This window comes from Penicillium manginii (assembly GCF_028828005.1).
Source record: "Penicillium manginii strain IBT 31320 chromosome Unknown utg000008l:1.0-3226943.0:1.0-3228205.0, whole genome shotgun sequence".
Classification (NCBI taxonomy): domain Eukaryota; kingdom Fungi; phylum Ascomycota; class Eurotiomycetes; order Eurotiales; family Aspergillaceae; genus Penicillium; species Penicillium manginii.
The window spans coordinates 1,719,942-1,733,637 of NW_026643109.1; the positions used below are offsets into that span (position 1 = coordinate 1,719,942).

The 13,696-nt window shown below is 45.9% G+C and overlaps 5 protein-coding genes across 5 annotated transcripts; 1 reads left to right on the top strand and 4 right to left on the bottom strand.

The window, feature by feature from the left end:
* Window positions 1-2,165: 2,165 nt before the first annotated feature.
* On the bottom strand, window positions 2,166-3,089 carry N7533_011297 (NmrA/HSCARG family protein; the record flags this gene model as incomplete). Its single annotated transcript, XM_057107947.1, has 1 exon — window positions 2,166-3,089. One exon carries the CDS (start codon window positions 3,087-3,089, stop codon window positions 2,166-2,168), a length of 924 nt encoding a protein of 307 aa, XP_056955325.1.
* Window positions 3,090-3,945: 856 nt separating this feature from the next.
* On the top strand, window positions 3,946-5,253 carry N7533_011298 (uncharacterized protein; the record flags this gene model as incomplete). The annotated part of the gene is made up of 3 exons (XM_057107948.1): window positions 3,946-4,301; window positions 4,343-4,442; window positions 4,495-5,253. The coding sequence occupies 3 exons, from the start codon at window positions 3,946-3,948 to the stop codon at window positions 5,251-5,253; spliced, it is 1,215 nt and encodes a 404-aa protein (XP_056955326.1).
* A 2,316-nt stretch (window positions 5,254-7,569) lies between these two features.
* Window positions 7,570-8,995, bottom strand: N7533_011299 (NADH:flavin oxidoreductase/NADH oxidase family protein; the record flags this gene model as incomplete). The annotated part of the gene is made up of 2 exons (XM_057107949.1): window positions 7,570-8,794; window positions 8,823-8,995. The coding sequence occupies 2 exons, from the start codon at window positions 8,993-8,995 to the stop codon at window positions 7,570-7,572; spliced, it is 1,398 nt and encodes a 465-aa protein (XP_056955327.1).
* Window positions 8,996-10,484: 1,489 nt separating this feature from the next.
* N7533_011300 (uncharacterized protein) lies at window positions 10,485-11,482 on the bottom strand (the record flags this gene model as incomplete). Its single annotated transcript, XM_057107950.1, has 2 exons — window positions 10,485-11,260; window positions 11,326-11,482. 2 exons carry the CDS (start codon window positions 11,480-11,482, stop codon window positions 10,485-10,487), a joined length of 933 nt encoding a protein of 310 aa, XP_056955328.1.
* A 463-nt stretch (window positions 11,483-11,945) lies between these two features.
* N7533_011301 (aldo/keto reductase) lies at window positions 11,946-12,980 on the bottom strand (the record flags this gene model as incomplete). Its single annotated transcript, XM_057107951.1, has 1 exon — window positions 11,946-12,980. The coding sequence occupies one exon, from the start codon at window positions 12,978-12,980 to the stop codon at window positions 11,946-11,948; it is 1,035 nt and encodes a 344-aa protein (XP_056955329.1).
* Window positions 12,981-13,696: the final 716 nt, after the last annotated feature.

Sequence of the window (13,696 nt, forward strand, 5' to 3'; positions counted from 1 at the left end):
TGTATCTTGCTGTGGCTTCACTGCAGCGCTTGATACTACCTGAGGGTCTATCTGTGGTCAAGGTGATAGGTAAGTCTTAACAGTAAGGTTTAGTTTCGGGATCTCCACCATTGCTTATCATTTATGCTACGCCTTCAGATCTTATTGGATACCAGAGATGACTGGCTAACGTCTTACAATATTGCTTAGGTCACCACTCGGCAGATATCCACGATGACCAATAATCTTTTTGATAACGATGCCTATCAAACCACAGATGGTTGACTGCTAGGACGGAAATTCAAATTATGCCCCTACACCTAGTAATTTTGCTCGTATACCCGCTACCTTGTACTCTCCTAGCCCTATCCCAGAGTGTGCCACGGACTAACTACAGCCCAACTATCTTGACTTTCTCCCGTAAGTCAAATAGGAAGAAAGTAGCAAATGTAACGAGCTGCCACCGAGATATATCTCGTATATAATTATATAGAGGCTGATACTCAACTGTGAAACAGTAGGCAAAGTATTACCAGCGAGTTAGATCGAAGGTACGGCCGTTACGGTTAAAGTAAATAAATAGTCGCAAGTAAATCTGGAAAAGTTTTATAGTTCTACTAATATTAACTAGACCCCAGTAGAGAGATAACTACGAAAATAGAGTAACTTACTTTGTACGGGCAAAAAGCTAACGGTCAAGATCACCTTCACTTATAGGGAAGATAATAATAGCCTTTCCATACCTCCCCTCAGAAAATTCAAGAAGAGAGGACATATATCTGTAACTACTAGAATATTAGCCGAACATAAGGTATATATTATGGCGGAGGAAGTAATTACTAGACAGCCTTTGACTTAGGAACGCATATACGAACTTATACAATATTATATCCGCTTATGTCCGCTTAAGTCTAACTGGTATTGGGAGGACCTAAAGGACAAAAAATATTATGAACTCAGGACCCTGTATCTAGAACAGCTTATTGACTATATCAATAAGAGTAGTATCCTAGACAGCCATAACGATATTCCTGGTAATATTCGTCGAGACCTAGTCCTGGAAAGCCAGACAGGAAAAAAATCGAAAATAATTGATATATCAACAATAGGAGTATCATACCCTCTAACAATTTTCAATATTCTACCGGCACAAAACGGCAGTACGCCCGTGATCATTTCATCTCTACCTCGGCCCTTATCCGAGGAGCGACTGATGATTACCGGGCCTCGTAAAACAGTTATAAGAGAATACTGTAAATTGCTAGAGTCATATATCATTAAGGAGGCGTACAAAGCTAATTTCCGCAATATTTGCTAGGTGATTTTAGGGAATCATCTAGATCTTAAACTAATCCTCGAGGATCCAGACTCCGGCTTCTTCGTTTAGTGCGGGGTTCGAATTAGGACTGCTCGTCGCTTCCTACGTGACATAAGTATTGTTAAATGCTGAAAACTGTGACATAGTATTCTTGGTAGGCCTCAGAGACAATTTTGACGATCTTGCCTGGCCGACGCTCACCGTCATCTTTCCTTCTTTCCCCGAATCTGCCTTTTTCGTCATTTGTCAATCCACCCTTATGTGATGGAAGATGATAGGGGTCTCTTTGTATACGGAACTGATTCCGTTTGTTCTGCTGTTTCCATTCCAACCCAGGCTGATTGGAAGTCCGTTTGGGCTCCATTCTGTGCATATATAACCTTTTCTTTTCAGATGAGAATAAAGGTAATCAATTTTCCTTCTGAACAACAACAAATACATCTGGTCCAATTTGCGCCTCTTTGGCATTCCCGGGATGCCTCCTAATCGTGGAAGATGTTGGCGGAGCATCACTCCCCCCATGTTGAGGCTTTGCTAGATTATCTTCTTGACAAGCCAGGATCCTATCTTGATAAAATGGTGGACTTTATTTTGAACCTATTTGCGGTCAAGGTTTCAACGAGTAGCTTAAGAAGGGTGTTGAAGAAGATTTGGTGGTCAAAGAAATCAATGCAACAAAGGGCTAAAGAACAGAATCCCGATCTACGAGATGAGTACTGGCATGATATCTCCCGAATATTCTTCATGTCAACTAGTTTATGGGACAAGATTTCTCAATTATTCATCCTTTAACCTATCTTGCGCAAGAATTTTATTACCCCCTTGATTCGATAAGTAGTCACCAACTCCAGTGGGAAAGTGTACTCGGCTAATTAAATGTCCATAGAACTTGATCACGGTGCTTCTCAAGGTATTCGCGAAACCTGGTCAAGCGAATCGGATATTTCGACAGTTTCTTGAAATCAACTTGATAACCAACATCATTTGTCCACAACTGAGCAATGAGCACCGGGTTCTTGGGAGCAAGTTCTGCCACCTCCTCATCGCTATAAAACTGGAGACCAACCTCCTTCCCGCTCGCTCGACTCAGCTCCCGCACAATCTCAGCAGGCGTCAGTGCTTCAACTCCCAAATCAATTTCATGCTTGTTGTATGCCTCCGGTTCAGCAATCGCAGCTGCCGCAAACTTCCCCACATCACCGGGATCAAGTACAGTCATAGCAGTGCTACGCTTGTAAGCCGTCAAAAAGACCCCTCTTTGAGCCAAATCTGGGAACATGAAGTCCGAAGTTGGAGAGTGATAGTTGTTCATCAGAAACGCGGGTCGGAGGATCGTCCAATATTTAACACCAGATTCGCGCACCATCGCCTCGATGTAATATTTACCGAGCCAGTACCACGCCATGGGGTGATCTGGCCCCCACCCTGGGAACGACTCGTGCTGCCCGGCCATTGAAACACTAGAGTACACAATCGTGGTGACAGAACCGGAATTCTTGGTAGCTTCGATAACATTTTTGCCGTGAATCACCTCGCGTTCGGCGTCGGAGGGGATGGGAGATACATTCAGGAAGACGGCAGTTACGCCTTCCATTGCAGCCTGAATTGCGTGTACATTGTCGAAATCACCAGGAAACAGGTGGACTCCTAGGCGCCGGAGCTCAAGGGCGGGTTCAGACGAAGGACTTCGGACGAGTGCGTGGACTTTGACTCCGGACTTAAGGAGTTCGCGAGCAGTGGCACCGCCCTGGTGACCGGTTGCTCCAGTCACGAGTGCAACCTTTTGAGACATGATATCGAAAGGAGTGGGCGTCTGTGGGTGGACGGTATGAGCAAAAGAAGAGAGAAGATAGGAAGGCGATTTTTTCTGTTGGACAAGTTCTGCTTATTCTTGGGGGCTAGGATTGGCGAGGAATGGGACCTTTAAGTAGTAAGGAAGCTGAAATACCGGTATTTAGCTGACATATCGTACATTTCAGGAACATTCTGCGCTGCCTAAAGAGGTATGGAGCTCGAAGATATGGATTCTCGGAAGGATCGAGTGATTTGAGCAGAAGAGTAACGCAGTTTCCGCTTATGAAGTTAGTGCAGGGCATGCACGGAGAGAGACGTGCATAAAACGCCTATAGGCTGGAATCGACCTGCGGCAAAATTGACCATTCCAGAATCGGAATGCAGCTCGACGGAGCAGCGGTACTGGTGGGGTTAGTTCCCTACTTTATGACGCCACCCCATGGAGAAGTTTCTTCTCACCTCACATCTCCTGCAACATGGTCTATTGCGGCAAGCCCAGCAGAGCGTGTCTCGAATGTCGAATCAAGAGAAGAAAGGTATTCTATCCACCATGCTCGAGACTGAACTCTACTAATATGAGGTTGGGTAAGTGCGATCTCTCAAAACCGGCATGTCGTCAATGTGTCCGGGCGGGTTCCAGGTGTTCCGGATACCGAGAGCAGTCTTTCACCTTTCGAGACCAAACTGTGGAAACAATCAGTAAACCTCAGCCGCTTTTGAAGAATAGTCTGCATGGAAATTGTTTGGTAGGACGTAAAAAAACCTCGCGATGCCAAGCAGCCACGTCCAAGCAGTCAAAGGGGCGGTTTCACACCAACGACCCCTGGAGGAACATTTCGTTCTCACCAGAACACATGGCTTTGCCGTTTTTCTTCTATCACTATCTCCCTAACGCATCTGGGCGTGCTCTCAGCCATCCTGACTGTGTCTCAATATTATACACGCAAGCGACGGAGCGCGGATATCTCGCCAGTCTCATCAACGCTGTGGGGCTGGGAGGCTTAGCGTACGTAAGAAATGCGCCATCTTTAATTCATGTAGCAGGACATATATACGCTGGTGCACTTCATGGCATACGTGTGGCGCTTGCAGAGCCGGCCGAGGCAGTTTCCGACCAGATGCTAGTCGCTGTAATGCTTCTAGCGTTGTACGAAGTAAGCCTTTTTTGGGATAAAAGAAAAGTCGAATTGAAAATAACGGTTATTAGACGGTTACTGGTCATTCAGATAACAGTATGAATTCATGGGACAGACATGTCGATGGCGCGCTGGCCTTGACAGAACTCCGGGGAACTGGGCAGCTTCGTAACAGAGTTGGTCGAAGCATCTTCCTCAGCCTCCGTACTGAAGTCGTGAGTCTGTTAGAACCTCGAAAACCATTGAATTGTTCTGATGCCAATGCAGCTTGTCAACTGTCTTGATCGGTGGCTGCGGGTACCAGCGGCACTGACAAATTGGATGAATGAGGCTCATATATTTGAACACCCGCAAGAAGCACCCGCTGCTCGCTTAGCAGATATCGTTGTCAACGCTTGTACTATTCTGGCTTCGCTTAAGGAAAGAGTCACAGAAAAATCCAATGTCTCGGCCTACATCTGCGAGATCTTGTCTGTTGACAAAGCCCTAGAGTCGTGGGCCAACAGCCTTCCCGATGACTATAAGTATAGCAGATCACCACCCCTAAAAGTCTCCGCGCCTACGCTCTTCGGAGAATCCGATAGTTACCCTGGAATTGACATAGTCCACACCTGGAACCTCCATCGATGCACACGTATCATCCTTCACCAGGCACTCTTTGAGATTCTATCACCACACACCGGCTCACTTCCCCCGCAACCGGCAATATCCTACTCCTCACACGAGCAGCAATTACAAGCATCTGACAAAATGATACAAGAGAGCTCAAGGGGTATATACTCCAGCGTTTCATACATTCTTCATTTCTGCGATCAGCCAGGCAGATCAGAGGACATGAGAGGTGCTTGCATCCTGCCTTTACTATGGCCACTTTACGTTGCAGGAACAACACGTACGGCGACCGATACTGCGCGCCAAAGGGTTATATTCCAGATGCAAAAGATTGCAGAGGTTACAGGGATTCAAAAAGCTAAGTCTATGGCGCTGGGGATACAAAAGAGCTACTTATCTCCGCCTGTGATATAAGATTTATTGATATCAACCTTGGAACCAAATATATTTTTGATTATTTTCGGTCATTATGGATGCGATGATGAAACGGGAAGGTTGGCTCTACACTGGCGATCTTTGCAAGAGGAGTTATGTGCGCAGGACCAAGACCCATGTATGGATCGCAACTCATTATCTGCTACATAGGTCGAGTAGGGCGGTGGCTTGGTGGTGAGGACTCTAGAATAGGACCATGTAATTACGGTAATTTATCATGACTCATCAAATGAAGGCTGCTGGAATATCAGGCCATATATGATACAAATACACTGATTCTCCTCGGTCCGGCATTTATGGCTGCATCCATCTACATAATTCTCGGTCGTGTTATCCTGCTTACTACCGGAGAGCACCATGCCCTAGTCAAGCGAAAGTAGCTTACTAAAACCTTTGCTTGGGGAGATACGGTTTCGCTCTGTACACAGTCAACTAGTAAGTAATAGAAGTTTGTACTCTATATACTTGCATATTGTGGATAAATACTAATATACTACCTAAAAGGTGGTAGCATCATGGCCACTCCAGATCTTTGGCAAACAGGCGAAAAGGTTATTATTACTGGCCTTTTCGTCCAGCTTTTTATCTTCTCTTGCTTTCTTGTTATTACTATTAACTATCATTATCGTCTGGCCAGATCACCAACACAATGGAAGGCCTGGACTTGGAACTTCCTCTAACCGGCCGGTCGAATGGAGCTGGACACAAGGCAGTTTAATATGTCATACCACGGTCAGAAACAGATGTTAGGCGAGGTGTTGTGAACTTCAAATATCTGCGAAGCACAGGGAATTTTGAATTTTTCTTTCATATAAATTAGATAGGCTGTAAAACTGCCTCACGTTTTGTGTTCTTATTCTAATAGAGATAGCGTGATACATATTTGAGTGCTGCCTAACCCGCTCAGTACGGTGAAACAACGCATTGTCCATAACCAGTACGTACAGATCTAGGCTCTGGTCATCTTCCGCAATGAAGAAGAAGCTCGTCGACAAAGTCCTCGAACAAAGTGGTATACGTGGCGCCACGAAAGACTCGAGAGAAAACAATTCCATCTTGGGCATACACAGGCAATACCGCTTGTCGCAGTGAAGTTGTAAGACTTGCACAGGGGCCACGCCAAGTGGTGACCAGCCTGTCCGTCTGAACCCGATTCGTTCATCACAGCCAGATTCGTCAACGTTAAAAAGGTGATATGACTGGAAGTCCAACAAATTGTGAAGATGTAACTCTCGCAAATCTGCACTTTGTTCTTTAGTCATCTATCGTGCGGTCTTCCTGGACCAACCTTTATAAGCCAGAGAAGCCAGCGAGCCTCCCCCCCCTCCAATGCTAGAAGTGGTTGCCAGCTCCGAAACTCATCCCCATCCCATAGAAAGATGACCATCTCATCGAGATACAGAGAACAGGATCGGTGTTGAAGAAGGAGGGATGTTGGAAGAGGAAAGAAGTTGGTGTAAGGGAGAGGGGTTTAATATTTCCTGGTTATGAATTTAGTAATATCTTCTTACTTTTTAGAATGGTCATTTCCCTATATCTTTCATTCAGTAATTTTCTTATACTTTTTAAATAATAATTTTCTTATTAGAAGCCCTACCAGTGGAGGGTGGAATGACAAAATAATATCCCAGAGAAATGAATGGCTCATAAATACTCCGTGAGAGATACTCAGTAAGATATAACTATGCATAACAAAAGAGTGCTACCAAGTTCAATATTTGTTTGATGATTCTCAGAATCCACATCATATGCTATGAGTTCAAGTTGATTTCATAAACAGCAATCAAATATAAAAAAACTTTATACACTACAAATTATAGACGGTCATGAAATTGATTGCCACATACCAGTTCCCTATTTTTTAGTTTTCTAGTTTTCTTAAAGACGTCGATCGGGATCGGGCTGATACAATTCGCCGCGTCGATGAATCGCGACCCACATTACATTCCAGACTTTACCTGTAATAAAGATACAGCCGGGAATATTGCCAATTTTGGGTCGGATTTCGGCATGAAAAAAAGAGAAATGGGCCCGGGCTTCAATTTTGCTCCACATTTTTGAAAGGGAGGGCGAGTTAGACCTCGGCATTCATTCAAGTTTGGGGACAAAGTAAAATCACTTCCAAGATTCTTACAAAGGGGAAAACATTGAATTTTGCGAGAGGCTTTAGCAAATTATATACTGAAATGCAAACCTACGTAGTGCAGTAGACATTGTTTTGATCAGATCGGACTCAGAAGACATGATTATGTGCAAAGGCTAACATTAATTCATGAATTTTGAACAGAAAATTTCTCACAGCAGGGTAGAAGCAGAGTAGGGCGTATTGTAACCGTCAATAGCAGGGAACTCATAAAGCTCCAGATCCTTTTGTCTGGCAACAGCCCATGGCCCCAAAGCGCCAAAGAGTTTCGCTACATTGGCTTCCTGAGACAGGTCAATTGGTTGCAAGTGGCTGCCCATCTGCAAGATCTGAACACCCGATGCACCAGCTGTAGCACCGAAATCATACATGTTGATTTTTTGGACGAGAGCTCCCTTGACCTTGCCCGACAGGATATGCGCGCACAAGTTCGGTTCTTGGCAGAGAGGGCGTCCAAGACCAACTCCGTCCACGGTTTCTAGCGCCTTGACCATTCCTCCGACGGTTCTGAGACCACCAGTGACATACGTCTTTGTTCTTGTCAAGCCAGGAACAATGATTTTGGCGAATTCCAAGAACAACTGCCCAGTGTTAGTAAACCATGAAAAAAAGGCCGAGGCCGTAAACAAATAATCAGGCATCGCAGGGGCAGAACCTACAGCCTCGCGTTCGACTGTGGAGGGTCGCTTATGCTCAGACATTGGAGAGTTTTCGTAGGTACCACCGGAGAGTTCGACAAAGTCAAAAGAGTGTTCTTCAAGGGCTGTGCATAGCTCCTTAGCTTCCTCGGGCTGGAATCCCTTCTCCTGGAACTCAACACTGTTAATCTTGATACCGACCACGAAGTCCTTGCGGACTCTCTTAGCGATCTCGTCTCTGACTTCCAAGATCAATCTCATGCGGTTCTTCAAGTCACCACCATACTTGTCAGTGCGCAGGTTAGTGGTTGGAGACAAGAACTGGCTAAGAAGATAGCCGTGAGCACCATGAAGTTGTATGCCGTCAAATCCAGCCTTCTCGAGGTACTCGGCGGCATGGGCAAAGCCGTCGATGATATTGGCAATGTCTTCTTCAGTTGCGGCACGGGGCTTTGCAAATTTCATGCCCATCGGCTCGCCCTTCACCTGCACATCACTGGCACTGATGGGATTGGGTTGGAGATGCTGAGGAGTTTGGCGACCTGGGTGTCCGACCTGGGCAATGATAAGCATCCCGTTTGCTTTTCCGGCAGCCGCGAGCTGCTGGAAGCGCTCAAAACGTTCGCCGGAGAATTCTGCATCTCGAGGGATGACTGGGTTGCCGGCTGCTTCCAGGTGACCAGGGTCAATCATAACATTGCCAGTAAGGTTGATACCGACTTGACCCTCCCCCCCAGCCCTGGTATGCTTGAATCAAAGCAGGTGACGGGATACCACGCGAAGTAACATCTTGCAAGGAAAATGATGCGAGACGTTCGCTCATGGCACCCTTCATGAAACGATTGGGCGCTGAGCGACCAGAGAAGGTGAACTGGAGGGGCTGGCCCAATGCACTGGGGTCAACATCTGGAGACTCGAATCTTGGTGCGGAAGAAGACATGTTTGTTGTGTTTGAGAAGGGTCAAGGTTGAGACCGTAAATTGGTTCAGAGTGCAGATGTGATGACAGGAAGAAGTGATTGGGGCAACGACAAAATTATTTAACTCCTTACGATAACCTTAACTTGAATTGTGCACATTGACCATACGCATAATTTGAGCATTGGGATTGCGAATTTATAAGCTGTCCTGAAGATTTATAATCGCCACTCATCTTAAAAAAGAAAAAGTGGATCACGGAGTTCATTCCTAAAGTGATGCCAGCGCTGGTTGTCAGACGGGGGATAATATTAACCCTGGAAATTAACTGTTTTTATTAACATGTTGAGATACTATCTATTGAATTTTTCTCTTGTAGATCTCTATAGTTTATATCTTAAATTACGCCATTTCGAGAGTTTCTACTAATTCTACGAGTCATTTTTATATATCAGTACTAGGGGATTGGTGCAGGGATCCCCCCACTTAGTCATATCCTACACTCTGTCACTAATACATCCGTACCCTTGATAAATTAGGCGAAATGCAGCAATAATAAGAGTTAAATACCATAGTGTATATTATTATACTTTGTATGAAAAATCCAGAGTTTTTAGACTAGTCTAAATTGGTCCTTTTGGAGATTAAGGTTACAGTGTTAAGCTCTTTCAATGTTTCATTACGCCAATTGTAAATTACACGTACTGGAAAACACAGGGCGGTCAAGTTTGATTTTCGGGCGTTTCTTTGCTTTCTTCTGGAACTCAAAGGGAGGCGGTTTGTTGTGGAAGTGGCGGTGAAGATTTCCAATTGTGAGAGTATGTTTGTGATGTGCAGATCGGTGAGATTTGGTAGTCGGTTGTGGTGGAATCGTAGTGGGTTGTTGGAGGACAGAGGCGTAGGTTTTTTGTTAGCTGTCGGGGTTGATTGGACATGTTGTGGAGCACGAGTGGCTGGTCATGATATTGACAGTGTCGCTTCGGATGGCGGGTGGAATTTTGACAGGAGTCTCGAGATCGATTTCCATTTGTCTCTTGGAGATACCTAGGTATAAGTTGTAGGAGGAGGTTCAAGTCGTACACTAGATTCAGGGACCGAGATTTGTGTTCAAGGGTCGGCTGTAGTGCATGGAGCTGGAAGCAAAGTTTGAGATCGTGGCAGATTACATGGAACAAGCAGTCTTCTCTGTGTATTCTGGGAGGACTTTCAACGGCGGCCACTCGACTATTAACTGCGTTCAAGCCACACGCCGGCAGTTTCATAACATGGTGGGTGACCACATGCGAATGAATACCTGCTGTTTTATGTTTCAGTTTCGTGATTTTTAAGGATAAATCTTGAGGCCGAACTTCATTCCATCAGAGCATTCGTCCAATCGATATCCTCATCTTTCATCCGATATTTTATCCGATCTTCTGTCTGAAACCTTTCGTCTGAAATTTGCAGTTGACCTTTGTTCGTCAAATCTTTTCTGCTGTCAACTCAAGCGCTTTCTGATATGGTCATTCGAAATCAAGTCAAGTGAAAAAGCGGTCGTTCATGCCGCTTCGCTCGCCATCGATTTGTCGAGTAGGCCAGATCGCGACAGTTCCGGATGACCCAACCCCAGGTATGAGCAAAAGGCTCCGTAATCTCCCAACCCGCTGGATCCCAAGGATCACCCCAGACTATGATACCACTTCTCTGTGATTTCGGAGTCCCACTGCCCTTCATGTCCAGACAAAGCTGTGTCTCTTCTTCGAAATCCCCGGCAAGGATCAGATTATCCCTCAGTTGAGGATCAGGGAGTAGGTCTAACCACGGATGATGTGAGATACATCGCTGTATCGCAGTAGGTTGGAGCATTATGGGAAGGTTCTGGAGATTTTCATTCTGCCATGGACCAATCATGTTGAAGGGAGAAATTGCATCATCGTCAAGTTGGTCGGATGTGAGGCCCAATATTCTTGTGTTCTCCATCAAAGCTCTGGTGAAGTTGAATTGGACGAGGTGGAGTAATAGATCGGTTCGCGGGGAGCCGGAATAGTAGTAATGGAAGGCGACTTTTTCTAACCTGGCCATTACTCTTCTTGTAGCGGTAGAATGGGATTCTAGTATATGCACATCCTCGATCGCCTTTAATGGGTCAAGGTGACTGGCAGTAGGTGTCTCTAATACCTCCACCTCGTCGTTGCTTTGAGGGACAGTGGATCGTTCTGCTGTCTCGTGCTCGTCAATGGGAGAGGTGAGATTTCCCACATCTGTGTTCTTGCCTCTTGAGGGGGTTTGTAGTTTTTTATTTTGCAGACCTGTATGTGAAATGGTCAAACAATACGCGCAGTATGCAACGGCTATCGACAAATGGAGAACTTACGTCGAATCCTTTGGTTCAAGCGATTCTGAAGTCTCCGACGTGTTTTTGGATCGGAGATACCTGACCAATCCTCGTCAGGCCAATCGCTCAGGCGTTGCTGAACGGAGGATCTTGTAGCGATCCGCTTTTCGGAACGATCCTCTACTGATCGATTCATATTTTAGGTCCTGCTGCTGCACCGAGAGTTTTCGACCGATCAAGTAGTTCTGAAACTTGATGACAGGATCGTGCCTACGAGTTGTAGATTTGGCTAGCAAAAGTGAGGGAGAAAGATGAAGAGGGACGCCATTCACGTCAGGGCTGGGGTAGACTTCAAGTTGGGTATTATTAATATCGTTCTAAGTCTGGGAACCAATCATGCATCGCCAAGAGTAAATGCGACCCACCATGTCAGCCGCTTGCATGACGCTATCCCCTTTGTGGTTGAAGTTTGAACGAACCCTGGATCCAAACCTTGGCACTTGAGGCGACGAAAGCAGCACCCAATAACTACCATAACTACCGAGCACTGCCCAATAGCAAATATTTCGGAGATGGCGAGAATAAAAAAAAAGTGAGTCGACTGAATAATGAAAAACACAGGATGGAGATGTGAAACGACAACCCCAAAGACAGAACAGTTATTGATGGCCAAGCACCTTCTTGGGCTCATATAGGTCATCGATACTCTTCAATTCAGCGGGACTGAGCACGAAAGATATGGCATTAACTGCTTCATCGACTCTCTCCTTCTTGCTCATTCCCAGAATTGGTGCCGTGATAAATGGCTTCGAAAGTGACCAAGCAATCGCCACTGTCGCCATTGACACATCATGCTTCTCGGCGATTTTCTCAATTTGTTCATTAATCCTCTTGTCTATCTCCGTGGCGGGTTGGCCGAGGAATCCAGGGCCCTGGCCCTCTCCACGTGTGGTTTGCGAGAAGTCACGCCAGGGTCGAGCCAAGAATCCCATCGCCACAGGGCTCCAAGGAATACCGCCCATTCCAAATTTGGCGCATGCAGGGTACATTTCTCTCTCCTCTTCTCTATAAATCGCGTTGTAAAGATTCTGCATCGATATAAACTCCGTCCAGCCGTGAATGCGAGCGGTGTACTGGTACTCAAGGAGCTGATGAGCCCACATTGATGAAGCACCGATATAGCGCACTTTGCCGGACTTGACAATATCATGGAGGGCTTCCATTGTTTCCTTCGGAGGTGTTTTGGGGTCGAAGCGGTGAATCTGCAGCAAATCGACATAGGGCAGGTCAAGTCTCTTAAGGCTGGCATCGATGCTCTCGAAGATATGCTTCCGACTGAGACCGTATTGGTTCACGTAACCGGCGTCATCTTTTTTATCGTCCGTCATAGCTAGTGGCTGTTCCAAATCGCGACCGACTGGTGCCCACAATTTGGTTGCGATGACGAGGTTTTCCCGGCGCCATCCATATTTCTTGATCGCTCTGCCCAGAATCTCTTCAGACAAGCCGTTTGAATAGGCATTTGCCGTGTCGAAGAAGTTGAGGCCCGATTCGTAGCAATGATTCAGCACCGGCAGTGCTTCTTCCTCTGGGATTGACCAATTGAATCGGCCTTCGGGGTTCCCAAAGCTCATGCATCCTACTCCAATTGGGGCGATGCGAAGACCGCTGCTTCCGAGCTGAACGTATTTCATGTTGTTCAAAGTTTTAGAGAAAAGCAGGCGGTAAATTGAAATGTAGAAGATAGAGTCGTAAGTAGTGCGATCGGGGTATTGTGAATACTTATACTTCATGGGTTTGGGAAACTCGCCGGCTCATTGGCGCTGAAGCGTGGAATCCGGATTACCTGGTGCTAGATGATGACAAAAGCCATATGATTGGCCAATATTTCAGATCGAACCTGCCTGGATCGAATGCGAGCCAAGCCTCGTCATGTTGCCTTGGAATAGGCAGTACATCTCCGAAATCAGATCAAGGACGGACATCTTAGCCTGTGGAGACATATGGACCAACCGGAAGAAAGTTGTCATCAAGTTGCAGACCTTAGGGGACTAGCCGGGACTTATCCGCATGGCTCCAATGATTGACCTTGTAGCCCAATGATCAACACGAAAGAGTGGGGCATATTCAACCCAACAGCCTTCCCAAACTTGTCTTTCTGCCAACGTCAAGTTTGAAAGCTCCGAGATTGAGCGGAAAGCACACCCGTGGAGCCACATGACGAAGGACATATATATTAATTTATGTGGAATATTGATTAAAAACTTATGATATCATCCCATTAATAATGTACTGTCGCGGGCTCCTTCCAAAGGTCCTGAACAAATATTCCGAAGATAGCAGTGATATCAGACATCGCAGTAACAGTCACAGAGAATATGCTTCCAGGCGTACTTGGAATAACGTCTGC